Genomic DNA, 24,626 nt, shown 5'->3' with positions numbered 1-24,626 from the left:
TGTAATGCAGAGATGTGCACTGCTTGCACTTCACAGCTGCCTTACAGTCCTTAGCCATGTGCTTTGTAGATGCACAACACCAGAAGCAGATGAACATTCCCCTAGGAGGAACTTTCCTTTCATCCAAATGCTTGCTTCTGGTGCAATTCACTGTTGTCAGATTACTTACAGATTTCTCTAGCTTTGAATGGCTCATGTTACTGGATATGGAAAATGCAAAATTCTGATCATTCCTGGTCATTGCTTGACTGCATATGAATCTTACAAAGAAATGTGTGAATGGTGGAAAGGAATTAAGATGGTCTTCTTTGAACTTGGAGCACTGCATGATCCAGCATCCTTCCTGCAGGCCATAAGGAAGCTTTTCTACTTGCAGTGTCAAGGCATGATAAGGTAGGTGCCCACATGACTTTACTTCCAGAAGTATGTCTACTCATTCTCTGAGCAGCTGGTTACCCTTGTTGGACATTTTGGGAAAATTCTCTAGCTTTTGTAGCGGGCATGTTCAATCATCTCAGGACAGCCGCAACTGTCCTCCAATCGCTGCCAAATCAGGTTTATAACTGTTGTTGGATTGGGGACATTAACCGACCTGATGCACATAGCTTGTGAAAATGACTTTGGGCCAAGCCACTTAGAGAGTAGATCAAGCTCGCCATCGCTCCACTGACCAGGTACTTTGCAGAGTCTGTCATTTGTGGTGCTTCAAATGCGTGGTCTCCAAGGCTGGATGTGTGAGACATTGGAGGAGGGGGATGAAGTGAATAGTCCGTTCCTCGCGTTTCCTCTACAGTCTCGTCTGTAATACCCAACTATAACGAAATACATTTTCCTTCTCAGAACAATTTTCCTCATTCTTACAATATTTCGTATCTTTCCTCGTGGATATATCAACTCCAAATGAAATGAGAGAACTGTTTTGCCTGAACACTGTAGGTTGCTCTTTGTTCAACTGAAACCAAAACGGAGGATTAATAATTAAACTAAAATGTCCACTCGGGAACAGTAGTGCAAACCAAATAGGGATCTCAGAACAAACGGCATTGTAACAGAAGCGGAGCGCCTACCCTCTGGTTCCCCCCAGGGCTTGTTAGCTCTACCAGCACTGGTTGTGCTGTTAGCACCGTTAGCTTCTAGCCAACAGTGCAGCCATGCCACCATGTTGAGAGCCGTGTAGAGGCAACCCCTCAATCATAGATATGCTCTGACTTTGAAATTTAGAGCCTTAAACTGTATGAGTTTAATGCCTAAAACTTCTCTTAATTTGAAGGCTGTTCAAATAAAAAACAAAATGTAATTAAATTCACTGAGTTGTAATACATTGGAGAACGTTCACCTGAATTGTCAGTTAACTTTCAAATTCAAGGCTGCAAAAATGGAAGATTTTATAGAAAAGTAAGATGATGCATGTTTTAAGGCATTTCTCATATTGTTCAACATTGCCAGTTTAGCTCTTTTATGGTATAAAGATTTTATTTATATCCTAAAATGCAGTTAATCAACATGACTGCTGATTGTATTTCCTTTTCTGACTCGGATCATAAGAGTTTATGTTTTTCATCATATCAGGCATTTGGCACTTTCATTGTAGCCTACAGCTACACCCAAGCAAGAGAAGTCTTGTTTCTGGCATCACCGTAGTCTTATTATCCTCTGTGCCAAAAGCAATGATACATAGAAGCGAAGACCAACTCCTGAACGCTCAGAGATCGCAGCTGGCAGGCAGAGGACTGTTGGGGCATGTTGGCAGCAGCGTTCACCTCATCCTCTGCCTCCTGAACTTGATCTCCAAGAGGCTTTTTATGTCTCATTCAGAATCTCTGGGAACATGTGGAACTTGGGAAGCCGTGCACCAACACTCCCATGGGGTTTGTTCTAAGCTTCAGGGGTGCCGAAACAGAGCTCCCAGTCACAGCGACAGTGCTTTCAGGAATGCTGAGGAATGTCCCAACAAGGACACAGGTCAGGCTTTCAGCACAATGCGAGCGCTGTTGCGCTCGGAGCAAATGTCACCGCAGAGGAAACACCTAGGCTACCGAAACTGCTCCTCATCTTCTGTAATAAAATCTTCAGCTGGTGCTGTTCCTGCAGCGTGAACAGTGTAGTGCTGACAGATTAAGTGTAAGGTATATTCCCTCAGAGACAGGGAGGCAAATCATTGTGGATGAGGAGGACGGTAGCAGGCCAGAGAGGTGTGAATGTGTAACTTTGTTAGCATGCTGTGTGTGGTGATGGTATCACTGCCTGTCTGTCTGCCTGGCTGTCTGCTACAGAGAGCGAGCACAAGAGGTTCCCTTTGAATGTGTGTGTGTGTGTGTGTGTGTGTGTGTGTGTGTGTGTGTGTGTGTGTGTGTGTGTGTGTGTGTGTGTGTTTGGCATGAAGCAATTTGGCTTTTGTTTCTCTGGATTTTTCTCTTTCCGTTCGCTCTTTCTCACAAAAAATGTTCTGCTTATATTCTTTTCCAACACTGTAAAATTATACTCGACAAAATATCTTTATTAAAGGAATAGTAAGATATTTTGCTTTCTTGCCAAGAGTAAGATGAGAAGTCTACGAGCACTTCTAAAGGCCTTTACACACACAGGCTTTTTTTTTCTTGTGATTAATTTGCTCAACAACACATTTTTCGAGCTGTTGTTTTTGTCATGAATACTTTCACTCAAAACGGCGAAAAAGCGGCGAAAAAGCAACGTAACTTGTTTTGTATTTGGCAGATTTTTCGGAGTTTTCGCACAACGAAAAAAAGGCATCAAAACAATCACGTGCACAATGGGTTGGTATGCGATGTATCAACTTGGAGGCTCAGTAGTCTGAAACAAGATGGCTCAGACTTTTTTTTTTTACTTTTCAAGTTTTTTGTCTGTTTTTCAGTAAATCAGTAAAAAGTGTATTTTCCAAAAATTATTCATGTATTTCACTAAACTGTATCAAAGCTTCTTACACATGATGGAAACTTTCCAGTACATTTTTCTCAATTTGTCAGTCTGTGTAGATTGATGTGTACGCTAAGAAGTCTTGTCAAGTAAAAAAAAAAATCCTTTCAGGGTCCAGTATCCCACCTGTCTGCTGTCTGTGGTACGGTAGATTAACAGTTCCTTGTTTAACATGTGTTTTAAGGTTCATTCATGGTTCAGTTTTCAGACGAGGCACCTGCAGTATATTTGACAGCATAAAGGAAAAACCTGTATTTAAACTGTTAAAAACAGCTGTTGGTCGTATATCTTTCATTTCCGAAACCATTTGTTTTGTCTGACATGTTCATTCAATTATTCAGGCTTTGCATGCTTATTCCTGTCGTGGGCCACACGGGGCTGGAGCCTCGTAGCTCCCAGCATGCTTTGGGTGGTGGTAAGTGTAAATAAACACTCTAGACAGGTCTAATACAGACGCTCAAAGGTCACATTTTAGACTATAAATTATCCTGACGTGTATGTCTTATGAATTTAGAAGGACACAGAATTGAACGCAGGGAGAGCATGTTAACTCCAGATGAAAGAACATTCCTGGACCGAGAATCGACTCTGTGACACAGACACACTGCTGCTTCTGTTTGATGGTGTCATTTTTCACCCCTCCTGCATTGCAGACCTCGAGCTCCACGTCACACATTGTGCTCATTCATATATGGACACCAGGTGGGATGATCACCCATTGGCCATGCAAAGACAGCTTGGCCCTCTGGTCAGTGAACAGACCAGATGTAAACATGAGCCTTTGGCACAAGTGATTTATTGAGCAGCACCGCACAGAAATCGCAGCACATGCTTGCAAAGGCTTTGATTTTACTGCTTGAGACCCTTTTAAAATGATTTGCTTGAATTAAACAGCTACTTCTTTTATAAACGTTTGCATCCAGCAATCCAGAAGAGTTACAGAGTCTACAGCCATGCTAGCAGCTCTGTGAGGCCTGCTCTTTGGCACAGCTGTGGTTTGAGCTACAGGCCAACATCAGCATGCTAACACAATGACAACATGTTTAAACTGATGGTGTCACTCGATGAAAAGTCAGGGGATCATCAACGTTTTTACATTTCCTCCTGAAAAGAACATGAACGTCTGCACAAAATGTATGTAAAACAAAAATACATACCTCGTGATGGAACTTGAAGAACAGTTGATCACCATCGTCTCACCCAAAGTGGTGGCCGTCTGACCGACCAACCCAAAGGCCTGCTTTGCCATCACCTTCATCGGAAAAAATGAAAAATCTGTTTCTGGCTGTGGGCAAAACATGGGGAATACACTGAACACTGCAGACACTTAACGTGAGGGATGTATTTTTCCTCTTCTTGATGTTTGCGTCTTTAACACTGAGGTCCTGAGGGTCAGTGACCCCCCCAACCCTCAACACTCTGTCACATACTCTCACACTTTCCAAGATGATTCATCTAAGAAAACAAAAATATGCTTCAGATATCCAGTTTTTCCCCCCTCTGGAGAAAACGACTGTCACGTTCATTAACATCTGACCACTTAGGGGGAAATAAGTTATTAGTGTGTCACTGTGTGACTGGGGAGAGAGGAAAACAAATGAGGGAAACTGAAAATTAGAGCCACCGGGTTAGCAGCCGGTCTGCGTCGCTTGTGTTTGACTTTCTTCATAATTATTCAGTGTTTGTGCAGGACTCCCTAATATGTGTCATTGCTGGTAGCTGTCGGGGCTGAGCTTGTTCAGCCTGGAGGAAAGCGGCGTGGAGGATTCCAGATGTGTGAGTTCACGTTGTGTGAGCAGGCATACTTTAAATTTCCATGAAAATGGTGCTGTGGCACTGAGCACAAGTCAAAGCCTGTAATAGTTCCATATTGTACGGATTTCATCATCCCTCGTATATGTTTCCTCATGTGCAAATTAGACTGAGTTGTTCATTTAGGTGGTAAACAAAGATGAACATCATGGTGGGCCGGGGGATCAAGACGTGTGTGACCGTTCAGCTGACATGCTGTGAGGGCCCCACGACAGTTTCTGTAAGCAAACGGGGATTTATTAACTTTTCTCCGGACTCTTTAATCTGATAATTGGCTTCAGATTCAAACAAGACATTTGAGCCTTAAAACAGTAGAGTGAACCTTTTATAACAATCCTGCAGCTCTTGACCCGCTCTCTGCCAGACTCTCTCGTCACTTAGGAACCGCAGAAACTGGAGGCTTTTTTTTAGAGAGCGGCTCTTTACAAAGGGGGACTGTGAACACAAAGAATGTCCCTTTCTCCTCTCCAGCCTCTGTGTTTTATGTCCCCTTTTTTTTCCCCATGCGGATATATTTATTGCTTCTTCACGTCTCTTTTCATCAAAGCCGTCCCATCCCATCTGTCAGTCCTCTATCTCTCCTCATCATCAGGTCAATACACTGCAGACATTTTCCACATTTTCAGTCCACATGTTGTTGCAGCACTTGACAAAGAGCTTCATCTGTGCCAGAAATTACCTTTTCAGACGTTATATTTTCCTGCCTGATAAATATCTCATCCTCCTGTTGAGCAGATACCCGTCCCGCCGTTGCTCCCTGGTTCTCCTGCAGGGCCTTGTGGGTACGTATTCAGCCCGACTTCCCCTCGGCATGATGTCATTTCAGTTTGGCTGCATGAGCTGTAAGAGGAAAAAGAAAAAAAAAGAAGAGGAAAAACACAGTTAGCAAAAGCAGAACTAAGGAATGCAAACTGCGATGAAATCCATCAGGAGAGAGGGGGCGAGTGTGTCTCCTCATATCTTCAACCGGTCTGGGCAGAGAAAGTGTGTAGGAAAGAGTTTACTGCGGAGATTGGAAGTCATCCCAAAAGGTGTTCAGTCGCTCCAACCTCTGGCCTCCCATAACAACCTTTAAACATCTCTTTGGTCTGGATAAATGGGAAGGAAAAAGGTATATGTTGGTATATCAAGTGATATAATAGTTACAACACAGATTATGGTCCCAAAGGCAAAATAAATCCACTTATCGCAGTTAAGTGACATCACAGATTGTTGTCAAAATAGCCGAAATGCCAGGTCTCTGTAAGAACATTGGCCACAGAAATGTTATGTTAATAAGATGACATTTGAATTTGCAAATGTTGTTTTTTATTTCAGTCATATTGAAGAAAAACAGTACAAATATGGAATATTAAACTGGCGTAATATCTTATTATTTGAACCAGACGCAACGGAAAGCCAAATCCTGCAATCTGTTTTTAGTTTAATTTTTTATCACCAATATAATTCTTGTTCTGTTAATCTTGACCCTGAAAACGATGCCGTCAAACAGGGAAAATAAAAACGTTTTTTGCTTCCAAGTCCCTATAAAAAGATACTTTTCCTGCGATGAGAAGATCAGTGTCAAACTATTTACTTAAGAATGACAGGCACGACCCAAGTGCAGGTTGAATATTTGGGTAATTCTAACTGATACCAGAGGGAAGAAATTACTCAGGGAATGCTAGAAATCTTGTGGGCTGTGAGTTGCTTGGAGAGACCAGAGATGATACAGCAGTGTCTCTCCATCTGGGATCAACAGTGACACTTAAAGTGAAATACTCTTGAGTAGAGACGGCCATACAGCTGTTATACATTGTGGAAAATGCAAATGTGTGAGCCTCAAGTAGAACAGGCACAGTCGAAGCAAAGCCTTCCCTGCACCAAAATATGGTTTGAATATTGAGAAATCATCAAACAAGACTTTTATAAAAACACAACGCAGGCGACTGCAAGCCATCTGACCACACGAGATGGAATGGATCAAACTTCCTGAGGCCGTTTCTGTGGAGGAGACATCAGGAGGAGAGCATTCAGGTCATTTGAGCCGAGGAACAAATCCGCTGTAAAGCACTCTGTAAACAGACCCAAATATTTACAGCCTTTGAGCGAACATTCCCGTTGACACTCTTCTGTGTGAGGCCCTGCTTTGTGCACCGAGGCAGTTGAGTTTCATTGATGAGTTTGCTACTGAAAACATACTCTTACCTCCCACCTGCATATCCCCGTTTGACCCTTTAAGTATGCGAGTATGATCATCTATCATCTCCCAGTCTACTTGCACTGAAATGTCGGTTTGTACTTTTCCCCGACTTACTCGAAACATATCTAATACATTATTTGACCTGCTTTGGCTGCATATTTCTACAAGTGTTGTACCTGCCGCCAGCATTTTTAATACAGAAAATATTGATTAGTGCTTTTAGAACTATTACTTTTTACAAGTTACCAACCTGTCTCAGTAAAAACATTTTTGTTTTGGTTTAAATAAACCTTTCTCAAACAAACTCAAACTAAGTCCCCTGAATATATGCCACTTAACAAGCGTAAGGTTGTTCATCATGATGATGACCATCATGTACCAGAGTAAACAGTTCTACAACCCATTAAGCCCAAGCTGAGGAGCACCTGAGTCCTGAGTGGAATGTTCCGGAATGTTCCGGAATGTTATCACTCACAAAAGACCTGCCAACAGGAACAACGCGGCTGCTAGGTAACCAAGAAGCCTCGATAAGGGCCAGTCTGTGTGTGTGTGTGTGTGTGTGTGTCTGTGTGTGTGTGTGTGTGTGTGTGTGTGTGTGTGTGTGTGTGTGTGTGTGTGTGTGTGTGTGTGTGTGTGTGTGTGTGTGTGTGTGGCCCCTGAAAATGTGTCATTTAATTTCTTTAATGAACCAAATAATTGTAGTTTTCATCCTGGCTCAATTAGTGGACGATCCGGAGGCAGTGAGGCTGCCAGATCTCTTCTCTCTGCCGTTATCTGCAGCTGTTAATCCTCACACTTAACATGCAATATTAATTTGGCGACACTGCTCTCTAACTAAAGACAACAGCAGTGTACATAATCACTGTCAGGCTCGCTGAGCAGACATGTCCTCGGCAATACATTAAACAACTTGTACGTGATTAAAGACAAACAAGGCCTTCTTGTTATAAATCCTGCCACTCTCTCCAACAAACAATTTGAAGTTCTTAACAAGGGCTAAATTGTCAGTGCGTGTGTTGAGCGCATTGTCAGCTGCATTCCCTCATGGAAATTAAAGCATTTTTCCACTGCTAACCTCTTTCCCCCAGATATCTACTACAGCGCTTTATTTATGATTCTCACTGTGCCAGAGCCGTGCAAGTGAATGAGGAGCTGAGCAAGCCAAAAGACTGCACTGGGAGTTTTACATGGTTGTAAAAAAAATATATAAAAAGGAAGAGAACGTGGCTCATCTTGCTGCATTCTTTCCTTCATCAGGAATTCACTGAGGTTTGGCCATGCACTTTTTACTGGAGACTTTTCCTGTTCGCCTGGGAATAACAAGGCCGTTCTTTCCTTGTTCTTGTGTGCTTCTAACAGAGAAGCCGCAGACTGTGTTTCAGAGCTGTCCGAGTTTCTCAGGGCAACTCCACACCCACAGTTTAATCCTTTAAACGCTGCATATCTCACAGAAACAAAGCGAGCCGCCACTCCCAGTGTCCGAAACAGAACCCTGAGAGCCGTGGAGCTTATCTTCCTGAGAATAATGCTCTCTATGCAGATCGGCCACAAGCTCGGGTTCAGGGTTTTGTCCCACTGACTGGTTCTCTTTTCAGCTGCAGACAGCTTGATGAAGCAATGACGCTCATAATTGGGATTCCAGCATGGCACATCTCTGCTCTGTGCTCAGCTGGAGTTTATTGTTTTTTACCAGCATTTAATCCATGACTGATTGGGGTCTATAAATTCAACAGACAGGAGATGGCGCAGAGGTTTACAGCTCCAAAAAGACTGGAGGGCTATGACAAAACATTCCAGCGACAACTGTTTTATTGTAAACGCATCTAAAGGTTATCCGCAGCCACATGAACAAAAAAGCCAGCAGGATATGAGTGCCTCAGAATCTGGGATGATCAGAAAAGCTTTGCAAACGCATGTCTGTTTATAATAAGCGACATAATCCAAAACGCCCCAAAGCCAAGGAAAATTTGGAGAAAAACTCAACTGTGCGTGACACCAGGGACCAGACGTCCTGTACCAGCAAAAGCAGTAAACCACGTCTCAGTTGTCTCCACCACACTTTTAGTGACTCACCAATTCTTTTCATTTTCTAACACATTCTGCTTTCACTATCCTCTCCTAACTCCCTTATTCACTTGTTATGGAGCTATAAATTGTGAAACTCAAATTGAATATGACAACATGTTGAAATCCTTTTTCGATCCATCCCTCCAACAGCTATAGAACACACCGATCCAATCACACCAAGTGTTCACGTTTTTTTCCCCCGAAGCATGCGAGGCAACGCAAACGTCTGTTGGCTCATGCAGACAGTGGGACCGGTGACAACAGTCTGTAGGAGAAAGAGAGGCACACGAGGCGGCTGCGGTGGCCAAAGCCTGATCTCAGTGCAGACGAGGCTGGGCTGCAGCTGTGTGTCCTCACGTTCAACTCCTATCTACATCCGGATTAGTAACACCCTTACTCAGCCAAGACCTGCTCCTACTGACACTCAGACATAAGTACCATAGGAGATACACTTACATAAGGTCGAGCTATTAACTCTATTCATGCATCTGCAGTATCTATACATCTATTATCAATTCATAAACAGCTGAATGCACTGAACCTGTGTCCTTTATAGTGAAAACAATTCAATTAAAGATTGAAATGTAATTAAATAGTACCTTGTTAAGTAATTGAATTCGGTGTGTTAATAGTTTAATCTAATGTTGTTCATTTGAGCCAATGGATTTGTGATTTTCCCTCCAAAAAAATTATTGAAAGCTTCAGAAATAAAGAAGTGGATGTTGAGTTGATTTAGTCCAAATCAGTTTGTGTGTGATTTTTCATACTGTGATATAAAACATATACCATGATATTGAATGTACCCTGGAACTAGTGTAAACAAAGCAAGTTTAAAATCATTCAAAAGAAGTTTTGTTTTATCAGAAAGGGAACTCACTCAAAGCGTGCACACCATTGTTGGGTTACAGGTGCAAAAGACAGTGGTTGACAGCTGGTGTTCAGTTTTCATGAGTTTCACTGAGAGATGTTGAACGGGTATCTATAACTTAGCCGAAGTATATTTTTCTCTGTTTCCCATCATGTCTGGGCCATTTTATGTCTCTCTTTGAGCTTCTTTCCTGCATACAGTATGTGTTGCTGTCACAAAGTGTGGGTGGATTTATCAGCCTGTGACTTGGCAGGGTGTTAAATGACTGTCAGTGTTCAGAGCAACGGTTCACCAACTCCACCGCAGAACCAAAGGAACTCCACTCATCCGCCAAGTCCCAGATGCCCTCTAGTCACCCACGACAAACACCCCGAGGACACATGAAAACCTGTCATTAGGTCCTCTAATTTTTTGTTGTTGTTTTTCACGCTGCATAACCATTATTACATTTTGCACGATCTCACCCCGTAAAAGCTAAACCAAGAATGTGTGTTCTTTTCCAGCTCCCTGTTTCACAGTTGACAGCTGCCTGTTGCAACTGCTGAGTGTGATATGAAGCTTCATTGGTGCAGTTTGAGGGGTATGTGCATTGCTCAAGGTTATTAGACATGTTTCCAGTGATTATGAAGATACAAAACAGCAACATGAACCTGGTTCTCTACCTTAAAGGAAGGGATGAAGCAATTAGCCGATTATCCAGTTCAGGATCAACAGAAGATGCTTAACTATTTTGATAATTAAGTTATTTTTCAAGCAAAAATGCAGAATATTTTCTGGTTGAAAAATCATGATTTGCTCCTTTTCTCCATTTGATCTTATTGTAAATGTAATGTTTATATGTTTTTGAATCATTGGCTTTAGGAAAATATAAAGTGAATTTGTCTGACATATCTCTACAGTGTCCTCAGATTACATTTGCACAGAAACAAAAGAAGTACAGACTGTTCAGGACACAGTCTACAAGCTCTTTCCCATCTAAATCATATCTTTCTCTTCCTGTATATAAAACCAAAATATGGAAACAGTGATTGAGTTTAAGCACCACAAACACTGTGAACCTGCTGCCCATAAATCAGACACCTGACAGCTCTATAACAATGGACTCCACCTGACCTTTCCTTGTTGCTGCTCTCAGCACCAGAGCTGCTGCCACTGTTGCTGCTGCCGGGTGGTGTGAGTCCCCAGCAGGGCTGAAGAAGAGATCACCGCTGTTCAAAACAAAGCAAATAGCAATCAATTCAAAGTATGTGTCAGAGTATGGTTTATTGTTGGCTGTTATATCACAGAGGGGATCAAACTTCTTGATGAAGAACATAGAAATAAACAAGACACAAACGTTTGAGAGCGGCAGAGGAGGTGGCGTGGGTTGATTTCATGTGATAATTACTGAGCCGTGTTTCTTCTAAAGAGTCGCCCGGACGCCATGTGACAGCCAGATGGAGCGTTAAGTCGTGACTCACACAGACACTGCAGTGACTTATCATGGTGAAGGTTTGAAAGACAGACGAGAGCAACAGAGACAAGCTCAGAAGACCCTCCACCCTCATGTCTTCATTCATCCTCAAAAGTTAGGGTTTCTCTCACTGCGTCGTCTTTCTCTAACTTTGGCTGTAACGCCGGGAAACTCCAAAAAGTATCCAACAATGTTATTCAAGTGGAGCAGGGTAGAAAGCTAACATTGCAGCTTTGTCTCTGTGCCCGAGCGGTTCCCAGCTCGCCATCATCCGATACTCTCTCATTGGGTTGCAAACGGTGTCAGATTCAACTGGGTCAGAGGCGTGTAGAGGCAGAAATGCTCCAACTGTGCATGGAGAGGGAGAATAAAAAGACAGACCTCGGACAATCTGGGTGTGAACACACATTTATCAACCTCTAAATGCTGACTTCCGTGGTTTCTCTGTGTAACAAGAGATTTAAAGGTTGCAGCAGCAGCATGTGCAACATATTTGCTGCGCCCCACATGGTAAATGGCGCGTGGGAGCGAGGCCAGGTATCTTAATCCCCATCACCCTTGGGATTCCCCACCAAGAGATCCCATTAGTGAGGATAAAAGCTGTAATGTAGTCCGCAGAAACTCGGTGGACTTGTGGTGCGCTGCAACCCCCACAGGCCAGCGGTGACCTCCATCTGATCCCTCACTAACTGGAATTACAGCTCCGGCTCCAGCAGGCAGTGTAAAAGAGCAATGAACTGTAAAGCATTTTGATGTCTTTAATGAACAACATACACACAGCAACAAGTCCAATAAACGGCAGCTATAAATATAAAAAGGGAGCAGCCGTATTTGCAGATACCGTAGAAACCGCTTCTAACACTTGAAGGCTTGCAGTGTGGGGGAGAAGAGGTATTTCAACACTTGAAGACACAATGTCAGTGGTTTCGAATGATGCTCAGCGACGCCACGATCTAATGAAACGGCAGAATTTGTAGCTCTGTTTGTCTCAATGTGTTTTTCAGAGAGTAGGCTCCCATGTTGAAACTGAGGAATCTGAAGGGAGAAAACTCGTCTACATTCTTCTCAGACATACAGTACAGCACATAGCCCTGGGTCAGCATCTGGTGTCACTGAGCAATAATCACACACAATGTGAACACGTGAAGTAATTCAACGACTACATCAGGAGACCAGGAAATGTACTCACTTTAATGATGTCTGGAGAGCGATCAGAGCGGGTGTCGGAGCGTGAAATCAGAAGAAATCAGACACACCTGAACATGAATTGAAAACCTTCATCCTGATGAAAAACAAGGATGAAAAGAAAAGGACGGATCACGTGCAATTAAAGACGAAAGCAAACGGAGTCGGTAAATGATCAATGTTCATGATTGCCAAAATGAAAATGATCGTAATCAACGTAACAGGGGAAACAACCCGGGGCCGAGCAGCAGGACAACACTGATTACATAAAGTAGAGCGATCACTATAATAAGCAGAATTCAGGTTTCAGATCCAAGTCGTTACATCAACAACGAAACAGGTCTGTGATCAGTTGTTTGTAGTGAGTGAGCCCGACATTTTCTGGACAGCATTCGTTCCACGCGCTGACCTCAGTTCTGTAATTACTTTAGTATGTTTTCCTTCTTAGTTCTTTCTGAGCTCTTCATTTTCAGTGAAACTAGAGGAAGAAAGTCTGGTCAGTAGCCAGTGCCCACGAGTGAACACTTGTCCCAAAGCAAACAATGAGGACACCGTTTCCTGAGCCAAGAAATCACAGAGAAATGTTACAGTAAAAGACACGATATGTGACTGTTCATGCATCATCTGTGAGCTATGTGCCCACACACAGATACTACGACCATTTTGTTTTCAGAAACCAGTTTATTGACAAGTAGGTTTTCACATTCAGGACATCTGGTTTGGTGCATCGGTGCATCGACAACAAACATGAATAAAGAATAGTCATTCATTTCAATAGAAATACTTAATAATGAAATATACAATATAGTCAATGTAGCTGTTTAACCTATTAGGCTCATGTTGAGCTTTTGACTCATTATACTATTTTTTTGTAACATTTTAGATTATAAACCCTAAATTACAACGTAATTACTTTGTGCAGACATTAAAGGTATCAATACAATACTTACTGGGTATCTATACTGGGACACACATCTTCAAAAGCGGCCTACAACTACACATCTGTAAGGTTTTGTGACTGCATGTTGAATGGGTGCGACGCTATCGACTATCGCGGTCACGTGAAACAGTACGTACTTTGTAATGGCAGCTGCAGCGCATACTAAAAGTAAGAGGAAAATGTAAACGATTTGGAACGCAGCCTTAGTGCTAGATGAGATGTACAGAGGTCAGAGGTCACCACCCTGACCACCTGAGAAAATAAACGTCTTTCTGAGTCTCACTTTGTTGGACTTGTGGTTACAGATACGTTGCTGGAAGGTGGAATAATCTGTTACTGCAGCGGTGAGGTAATACATTCATTCTTCATGAGGCCATATCTTCACAGAAAGAAACACACAACTTTGATATCAGAACATTTTGTTGACCGTAAATCTTCCACCGCCTGCTCGTCAGTAATACTAAGAAATATTTGTGTATGGGCTCTGGACGTTTCTTTCCATCCCTCCGTCTCTCAAGCACAGAGCTGATATTGTTGTCAAAGCTGTGGATTTTTACAGTGGCACATTACAAAGAAACAGAGAGGCCATCTGGTAAAAAAAAAACAAAAAAAAACGGCCAAATAAAAAGAGGTTAACCGACCTTCTGTTACAGCTTTGTTATGGAAACACTGAAGCTGTAACACCTCCTCCTCTTCCTCTACACACACCTGGTCAAAAGTCCACGTCCTGGTTATGATCCCTTCATCTGGAAGCAAAGAGTCACATAAACAAGTGTCGTTCCCCCAATTAGGAGCAGCAAGGAGGCCCCGAGATGAAGACAGACAGCAGCAGCTTCTGGAGTCAGCATGAAAGCTGCTCATTCGCTAACAGCCTGCTGGGTTAATTCAACCCCTGCATGAGTGTGTATGTTTTCACACTGGCCTACTGAACTCTTTCATTTTGTGCCATCAGAGGACCTCTGGTGTGTACAAATAGACTCAAAGGAATGCACACATGATAATACACACCAGTCATGACCGCACATTCACACTTTATCAAGAATATTGAGTTTATACAGACTCCTCATTTAATAACTGTGTTCCTTCTTTAGTTTTAACGTCAGATTATTGCAACGTCAAACATCAAGTCAAGAGTCAGTGGTGTCAGGAGTCTTTTCTACTTCTACTGTATGTGCTTGCCTTTATGTGTGTGTGTGTGTGTGTGCGTATACACAGCTGGTTTTAATATAGGAGGAACTGTCAAATATGAAAATGGTCAGAAGCAGTGAGGGGGAAAAGAGATTTAAAGCTGGAAGCCATAACAGAAAACATGTATCATGACCCCCCGTCGACTCAGGCATTCACTTACATTTCTATAGTCAGTTTGTTCTAAAGCCCAGTTCATCTATCAAGTTTTCATTCATCCAAAACGCTTTTTTCCTCAGAGGAAGACGAGACGATCGATACCACTCTCTAATGTCTGTACGATAAACAGTCGGTTAGCTTAGCTTAGCATAAAGACTGGAAACAAACTCACCTGAATGTTCTTTTCTCGCTGTTCTGAAGCTTTTGATCATCATCATTTAAACAGACTTCCAGGTGAGATTGTTCATTAGTTGCTGTTGAATCATTGACATTTTAAGGTCACATTGGATGAAAAGTGCTGAGGAAAAAAATGTGATCAAACAGCAGAGCATTTACTGAAAGAAAAATATCATGCAACTTTATACTTTGACTTTATTACATCTTATAAGGAAATATTGCTTTTTTTAATTTATAAGCTATTGTATCCAGTCTCAGGTTCAGATAAATGCTAAACATCTTAAATTCCAATAACATTACTATTGCTAAAGTAATAATAAATAATTATCTATGTATTAGAATAGAAATTTGCAGTAGTAATGCCGTCTAATTATCTTAAGTATATTCTGCAGCAAATACTTTTTTGTTCTTAAGTAAAATATTAAATGAAATAGTTGTACATTGTACATTTTTTACAATATTTCTGGAAGTAAAAACCTGTTTAACTTGAATAAATAATCCCTTAATCAGATCAGACCTCATTAGAGCACTTTTCGACCATACTAGAGTAGATTTCAACTCAAGCACAACTAAAGTACTGTTTAACTCACGTGTGTGAAAACACTTCTTTAATTCTTAAACTCTAAACTGCTGCCGAAGTGGGAGTTAAGCGCTCCATATCAGGACTGTAGGGAGGCAGCTGAGAGTGCAGACAGCCCTGCGGGGACAGACTGAGTATTGGTTAGACCGCAGCACACCCAAGAATCTGGCTACACGCGTGCTTTGAGTCATGTCGACCGCAGAGAGCAATTCATCCTGCGGCAGCTCTCAATGTGGTAGCAAAGATCAACAGACTGCCTCCCTGGACTCTCATTTAAACACTAATCACTTCTGGATGCTCCTGTTTAGACGATCCAGTAAACACGGGTAACAAAAAAACAGTTCAGATAAGAGCAAGCGGAAAAAGTGATGAACACGTAGAACGACATGTCGCTTCAACACAATAGCAGGTTTTGGGAAGTGCAGTGAGAAAGATGTGGATTGACTGCACTTTTCCTGAGCTACACTGCCAGTGTCAACTGGAAACCTGGACTTCTTGCAGCTACACGTCAGGAGCAGATTCCTGAGGCAGACGGGAGGAAAGCTGCTGAAAATCAGCTCAACAGAAAGTTATGAAACAATTGGAACTACAGAAGTGCTCCGACTTCACATCATGTATCACCAAACTGACGACAAACATTCATTTTTTGAGTTCTTTCCTGCTCGTGCAGCGTTTTAAGTCGTTTGTCAGGTTCATAAAGACTCAACTTGTAAATACAAAGTCGCAGAAGTCAACACATGATTGACTCATTGTGCTACTTTAACTTGAATCAGGTTCAGCCAAAACTAAAAGGTATATTCTCCCATCTACTCCATCAGACCCCAACATCAGGCTCAAAGAGAAACACCGCCACCTAGAGGAAGATACATAAAGCTACATGTAGGCTGGAAAGAGTAAAGCTTGACCAGTGAGAGTGTAATGATCCCCCCCCCCTCACACACCACCTGTACAAAATAAATCATTAAATAATGAAAGTAATCGTAGCCACAGCCCGTCATTTAGTTGGCATTTTAGAAATAGTAAAAAAAGGACCAAGAGAAGTTGCCTTATTTAAAGATTTATTAATTTATAATACAAGCTTTTATGTAGACCACATTGCATTTTAGTTTTTACATTTAATCATACTGGGCTAAACTTCATAGCAGTGACATTGATTGACTAAAACACAAACCAAAGGACACTCAATGGAAGGAATCAAAAGGTTTCCGACTGTTTCTGAAGAAACCGCAGCCCATCAACACTCCCAGTGCATCACTTTTTTTTATTTTTTTAAAGACCACATGCCCTCACCAGTCCTCATACAGTATGCCACGTGCATCACACACCCTCAGACACACTCATACACAGACTCACCCACACTAAAATTGAACAAATACCTATACACAAGATAAAAATTGATATATTTAAATTTCAATATTAATGATATTACTGAATTCCACGATAAAAGGCAAACATGAAGTAAAGACGGCATCCACATGAAAAGGAGGTGAAATACCACCAAAAGATTTTCCTTACGACTCTTCATCCAAGTGGCAGAAACTCTCCCCCTGTTCTCAGTGTCCAGTGGGGGGGGGGGGGGGGGGGGGGGTTCCTCACACTGACGACACTCCTCCCTCCCATCTTCAACCGCTTCCTTTGTCTGCGTTTAACTGGCCCGCCGTGTCGAGAGAGCACCGGCATCCTCGTCAGTAAAGTAAAAGCCAGAGGTGCAAAAATGACACCTGATGGCACACAAGCAACCCACCGAATCCCTCCGACTCCATCTTCTACAAGAGTCTGCTCCCGTTTCTCATGGACCTGAACGTCCCCTCGGGTGTTTACTCCACATTGTAAAAGTCTTTTCACCATTGGTCCATTTCCAGGAACTAAACAGGTGTATGGTAATGGAGGAAACGCCACTGGTGCTGATACAGACCGACCGGTTCAGTTAGTGAGAAACAGTCTCATGAGGAGGAGGACGGCACATTTTCTACCACGTGGGGAATTAAGGTCCGTTCCTTTGACCAAATTTAAAAAAAAAAAAAAAAAAGCCATTGGGGGGGGGGGGAGATGATGACGATGAAACACAATAAACATTTCTGAATTAACAAACTGGTTAAGTGCAAAGAGAGGGGTTAACACCATTCAGTAAGACCTGGGGAAACATCCATGTGACTAGTAGGGAAAGGTAATAGCCAACACACCTTTATAGCAACTGTGTCCACGATGAGCAACCACGTCTCTGGTCTCCTCCACTACGTACGACAGCTCTTTGAAACGCGTCCAGCAGCAAACGGGGAGCGTAAAGGTAAGTTTAATGTCATGATCTTTAAATGAAAAAGGAACTACAACGGCAAATTTCGGCCAACACGGTAACATTTTTGGGGGCGAAAAAAAGTGTATATATTGGCACAAAAAAAGCCTCAGATTGGACAAGCGTTCAACCAAAAGCCGGTGACGGTCCAACCAGACTTCCTGTGATTTATTCTAAATCCACAGCTGACAGGATGACAGGCAGAAGAGACACGGTGTATGCATGTATATATATGTGTGCGTTATGTGTGCGTTATGTGTGCGTGTGTGTGTGTGTGTGTGTGTGTGGTTGGGGGTCTTCTGTTGCTTTACAAGAGGAGACAGCAGTTGCTCTCTGTGGTTTTTTCTCGGTTCCTTTGACCTACAGAGACAGGACAGCAGAGACAAGAGGTCAGATTAAAAAAGCACACATCTCTCTACAGCCCTGTAGCGTGGGATGAGGTTGAGGTTAACTGCAGTAGAAGCAAACGCCCACTGCTCAATGTATGTGAAAGGTCAAACAAAAAGCAACCGTTCAACTTCCGCGCTCCGCCTGAGCAGACACTTTGCACTTAAAGGGCAACTACACCCTTGAATCCTTCTAGAACCTTCTCTCTCGGCATATTTAACAAGAATGCAACACCGGAGCGAGGGATCGATGTGCAGTACACGGCTGTAGCTCTGCCGTTTGTCGTCACTGCTCGTCAGTCCTAGTTATCTTGTTAATCTCTGAATTCAGACGTCATCAGTGGGCTCATGTGTAGCATCTACTACCTCGAAAGAGGTGCAAGTCTTGTTCATGTGCAAAGTCGATTTTCTGCCGGAGCTTATCAGGAATGCTAACGGCAGCTATTTGACCTCATGTTTGCTTGAATTGTTGCCGTTCACGTGAGCCGCAGTAACATAACCTCATCCAAAGTCAGCCTCACTACTCTGACATTTCTAATTGATGTTCGGCCCTTTTCTCTGTACGTGTGCAGGCCTGGAGCTAGCTAAATCCCACACAGTACCTCGTCCTGTACGATAATGAAATGATACTGATGATTAGGAGACAACGAGAAGATCCTCACCGTGAGAGTTGGGCTCTGGAAGAGTCTCTCTGGCAACCAAGTGCATGACGGTTGTTCGGCCCGGTGGCAGCTTCAGAGCTTTAAACAAAGAAATAAACCTCATGATGTATTATTCATCGCTACATTACATGATGGGAAACGAATGCGTTTGATATGCTTTCACGGATGAAGGTGTCTTTGTTAAAGGTTGGTCTTACCTCCCAGGGTAACGTTGCCATGAAGGAAGCGTCCCTGGAAGATGAGGCGCAGTATACTGGGACTGCTCACCGTCTCCTCCTCCCATCCTGTCGAGAAGCAGAGAAACAAGTATTTCACTTAACTGTAGCCCAACCGATACTGGATCTTTGAGGCCTATACTGATATGTAACATTTGAAAACTGTATTTTTGCCTCATTTCATGCACCAATTTTGAGCAAGCTACATGGATAGTGCAGTGAGCTGAGCTACCAGTTCCTCTATATTAAATGAAGCTTCGCTACGCTGAAGCTAGTCCCCAGAGAAATGTAGCAAGCTGAGCTACAGCTACATGGCAAACATAGCGACTACAGCACTATTACTATAGTAGTAATGCTATCAATACAAAACATAAATATACAAAGGCCTAATGTGCTGTAAACTATAATATTTGAATACTATATTTATCAATTATAATGTGTATTCAACTTTGCACACTTAATTCTAACATCCATGCATCTTACTACCATTAAATAATACTTAAACAGTGTATATTTGGGGCCTACAGCCAGGGCGACTCCCTCAGGATCGATTCCTCTCTGTCCTCACCCTCGGCCACCTTTTCATCAAGTAAACACAAGACTGTCTTCCCCGCAGCGGAGACGTCGTAGGCATCAAGGATTGGTACGCGATGTCATACGGAAGTGCTTCTGTCGGCTACACATACGAGCGGCGGTGGCGTCACTTACTGACCCTTAGCGGTTGTATTTCAGACCGCAGCAGAGAGCTCTGCTGCACTTGAGCTTCAGAAATGCAGCTTGTGTGGATGCTACCTTACTACTTGATCAATAAAAGAGTAGTAACAGCGCTACTTGCGCTGAGATCCTGAGCGAATATTTTCCAGTTTAACAAATCAACTTTAAATCAACTGTAATCGTGACAGTTCCTAAATTATTTTAAAACTAGTTTCTCATCTCTGTGCTGCAATCTCTTGTTACTTTTCAGACGATACGTACGTTGATACCAATACATCTGTATCGGCCGGTGTATTTATTGATCTAGCTCTATTGTTTACTGTCACTATCTACACCATAATACCATTATTACCCATCTGATCACTTTTAAACTGTGGTTAGCCTGTGTTCACTTCTAATATGTGTAACAGTGTGAACAAGGTTTACACTACAGGTATTCAGTAGAGGAAAACTGTCATAGTAAAAGGAAATGGAACAATTAACCAGTCAATTATATCAATATCATATACAATATTATTAATTATTTGCAGACAATGACAATAAATAAGTTTCAGCAAAAACTGCGACTGAAGCTGAAGGACTGCTTAGTGAAAAGTAATAAAATCTGTAAAATATATACACTGAAACTTAACAAACACAAATAAATAAATACTGCAAAGTGAATCATTTAAAAATGTACCTGCAGGCCAGTTCTCAAATACATGCTTGGCGATGTCTGTGGCCGAGTCATTTGGGGAGAAAGTGAAGTCCTGCGTCTTCCCACTGACCAGGATAAGGCGGAGGTGCACCTAAAAACAAAAAACAGCTTAACCCATAGAAATGTTGTGTTAGCAAACAACAAAAAACACCAAAGGTCCATTAAAGTTCTTCTTAATTAGTCGTGGTGGAATCCCTCCACTTCCTCTAACCTCCTCAGTCATGAGGTGAGCTTCAGACGGCTGTGAAGAGACGGGCATTCCAGCCTAATTAGATTTATCCACACCAGATCTCCACCCTTTGACTGGGCGACTTCATCCACCGAGGGCTTACACTGAAGTGAGCCCCTGTTGCCAGAGACGACAACAGATAAGGGTGGGGCTGATGGGGGAACACTGGCCCTTTAGTTCCCGGGTGCTGCGAGCTCCTCTCCAGGCTGTCGGGCTAATGCGATAACCCCAGGTGTCCCAGACAGCTCTGGGCCATGTTATTAAATTTACATGGCCAGTGCGTAGCCCCAAGGGGGGACTGTGCATATGTGTGGGAGGGTCTTTAACAGTGGGGCTTCCTCCACATTTCATCCTCAGGGCAACTCCAAAAAAAATCCAAATTACAACACACGTTGCAGATCGGACACAACTAATTGATTAATTATGATTTGCTGCTTTTCTTTGTCTTATGTGAACCTTCTTTCACAACCGAGAAAAAATGAATATAAAGCCGACGTCACATTTGCTTTATCATCCAAAGAATTCGAGAAAATAACAGTTAATAGATATTCAAAAATAAACGTTGGTTGCAGCTCTATATTGTAGTAAAAAAACAAACAGCTAACGTGTAATTATGATGACTAATGACAGCAGTAGGCGGCAACAATTGGTTTAGCTTCTTTGCATTGAAATGAAACAGATCATGAGGTGGAAGTACAGACTTTTAGGACAATAATCTTCAAATTTAAGACAAATTAACGACGGTTATTTGTACGAAGTCAATCATCTGACCTCAGCCTGTTCAAGCTAAAGACGAGCCTGAAGTCAAAGTTCCTCTGAAATATGTAAAACAGTTTCCACTGTGTCTGCTGGAGCATCACCAGGTGGGTCATTGATTTCAGGTACTTCTAGTAAGAATAACGCCCGCTCACTGACTCCAAACCACAAATGTATTTAAATAAACATGTTGGACCTTCACCGGGTCAAAATGTCTAAACATGGGCATCACGTCCATACTGTATGTACACTGTATCAATTAGTATTATTGTTGATCATCATGTACAATATTCTTTCATTTCCTTTCATGTAATTTAAAACTGCTATATGAGGATTTTTTTAAACTTAGATTTGATCGATTCAAATAATCTGGTTTCCCTCCATCTCCTTCTGATAGATGTGAAGCAGACAATAGCGAAGAATTTGCGGTAATAATTTAACATTTCTATCAACTTGTCCACTTATTCTATACTGTATCTATCTTGTGGTGAGTTCATGGTCAGGATTTTATCGTCACTCTGACCTGAATTATTGATCCATTTTGGACCGTAAGTCGTTTGATTTATGCTGCATCAAGTCATTTTCCTTATTAATCCATTAATCCATCATCTCTAATCAATTATGCCGCTACTCCAAAAAATTACTTTGGAGAAAAAACAACATCCCATCAACTACTTTCTACTACGACGTCTCTACTCAAGAGTCAGAGTTGACGGACGGGATTCATTTTTCCCCGACATTTGTCCTTCTTCAAAAAGGAGAGACATGATCTTTATTAGAGTTAATAAATCACAGAAGAGAGAACAAAGAGACTTAACCATGAGATGTGACGTCAGGGGGGACAGGGAGGGACAACCCCTCTGATCTGTTTACAAATACAATCCTCCCTCGGTGGTGCCTCCCCTTCCCCCTCTGAACTGAATAACCTCAATGTGAAGTTACATACCCATGTCATCATTAACGAGCTTTGTCCCCTTTCCCGTCCCCATCCCTTTCATCCCCAACAAAATAAAAACAAAGTCAGATCTGCCTGATTGCCCATGGCAACATCCCGCTACATCCCGCATCACAAATGTTCTTGAGGTTCTCCAATCCAAAGGACGACGTTAAATCCTTCAAACACTGTTAAGAATTGTTTTTATGGGTCAATAGAGCGACCAAAGGCGTAGCCATTCTTGAAGTTGGTCAAGTTATCTAAAAACATAACAAGCTAACGGATGATCTACTAAATCCTAGCTGTGGGTTGTTACCTGATGTAGGTATCATAGATAAAAAGATTTTACATTTGTTTGAATATATTTTAAAACAATGTTCTGACAGCATATCATTAAAAACAAACATCACAATGTACGCCTTGTTTTCACTCGCCACTTAAAAGATGTTCAGTTCAGTTTGTAATTAAATAAAACTGAGATCTACACTTTGTGAAGTCATAACCATCACATTTGGAATTTTTAGTTTATATATTTTAAACAATAAAATGATTTTTTGTTGCAGATCAGTTTTCTGATTATTCAACTATTTTTCCAGCACTAAATGTTTCCTTATTACTCACATTAGCACAAAAATAACTGATTGTCTAATTGACAAGCGGATCCCCAAAACACAAAATTCAGCTGGTTACAGCTTTACATATACACCTTTTCTTTGTGAAATCTCAATATAAAATGAATTATCGCAGGCGAGAAAGCAAGCGGCCAGGTGTCATCATAAAAAATAACCCCCAAAAAAGTGTTTCTAAATAACTGTTGTCTATTCATATAGTGGGGGGCTGTGGCCAGGATTTAGTAAGAGGGTACAATCAATCGGTGTCTAAACCTTGAAAGGAAAGTAGGGCAACGTTTTAACTGAGATTAGACAGATGGTGTTCACAGGAACAGCAGTCACTGTCCCAGCTAAGTGTTTGTGGACGTTGGCTAATCCATGACACCCCCCTCCTTCCCCGACCCCCAAACCATTTTAACTTTGAGGAAACGTTAATGTACCGATATAATCATAATAATGAAATATAGTATCATACAGCAGCATTAAGTGTGACAGGCTACAAAGCAGAGAACACAAGCAAACACGGATTATCACCTTGGCTTTGTGTTGCTGTTGGAAAGATAATGTTCATAAAAGGTGTTAGACACTCACTCACCATATCAAGATCCCTCTGAGTGGTCATGGCTCAGCAAGGAGGAAGGCCGTGGACGTTGATCAGAGTGGACAGGGCTGGTGTGCTTCAGCTGCTGGAGACTGGGCCAGAGCCCTGACATAAACAACATAAACAACATGACATAGACGACATAAACAACACAAACACTGTGAAGCCGCTTCCCACCGCCTGGCACCATAACGGCACTGCACATAATCCATTATCCACCGAGCTAACGTGTCGCTAACGTTACAGCTAATGTCATAACATTGTCCATCAAATGGCAAACGAGCACATGATTGATTAGTTAGCATAAATCGTGTAAGTAGTGAATAGCCTTGCTCACCTCACCATGGTTTAGCTAATTAAAATAACAAACGTAGCTTGTCAGGCTACGGCAGCGACGAGATTAGTAACGTTAGCTTAAGTCTCTCTACCAGTAGACGTTAAGATAGCTAAGCTAGCGGGCTAATATCTCTAACATTAGCTAGCTACCACAATCGTTGCTAATTAGCTGTGTTTTGACGTTAGCAGTGAAACAGCGGGTACATTTATCTCACCCGAGGACAACAACTATCACCAAGTTTCGTCCTGACAGATGTCAAAAGTGATGGCTGCGAATAAGAAGGCTTCTGCTAACATTAGCATTAGCTGCTGTGTTAGCTTATGCTAATCCTGCTATCTATAGCTGGCTAACTAGATGTGCAAACGGGAATTTTTAGTCCTGTCGCGCTCACCTGCATCTGACGACTTTGATGAAATTTTGCATTCAGTTGAGTTGACGAATCAGCGGGGAGCGCTTTTCATGAGTAAAATATCGAGTGTTAGATGGATGTCGTTGACTTCTTCTTTGGGTTTAAGGTATCGTTGACTGGTATATCGGTGGCTAAAGGACGAGAAGACGCCGGATGTCAGCTGGTTGTAAACATAGAGAACCATTGCAAAGACTTCTGGGAGTCGAAGTTCATAGATAGACAGACGCATAGACAGACAGA

At 42.1% G+C, this 24,626-nt stretch overlaps 1 protein-coding gene across 1 annotated transcript; it reads right to left on the bottom strand.

The window, feature by feature from the left end:
• Window positions 1–16,592: 16,592 nt before the first annotated feature.
• On the bottom strand, window positions 16,593–24,510 carry ubl3b (ubiquitin-like 3b). Its single transcript, XM_079167740.1, has 6 exons — window positions 24,369–24,510; window positions 23,635–23,745; window positions 20,492–20,600; window positions 19,081–19,167; window positions 18,884–18,961; window positions 16,593–18,195 (listed from the first exon to the last, which is right to left on the bottom strand). The coding sequence occupies exons 2-6, from the start codon at window positions 23,659–23,661 to the stop codon at window positions 18,143–18,145; spliced, it is 354 nt and encodes a 117-aa protein (XP_079023866.1). The 5' UTR covers window positions 23,662–23,745; window positions 24,369–24,510; the 3' UTR covers window positions 16,593–18,142.
• Window positions 24,511–24,626: the final 116 nt, after the last annotated feature.

This window comes from Pholis gunnellus (genome assembly GCF_910591455.1).
Source record: "Pholis gunnellus genome assembly, chromosome: 10".
NCBI classification, from domain to species: Eukaryota; Metazoa; Chordata; class Actinopteri; order Perciformes; family Pholidae; genus Pholis; species Pholis gunnellus.
Note: the sequence above shows the minus strand (reverse complement) of the source record. Positions and strands in the feature narration are given on the sequence as shown.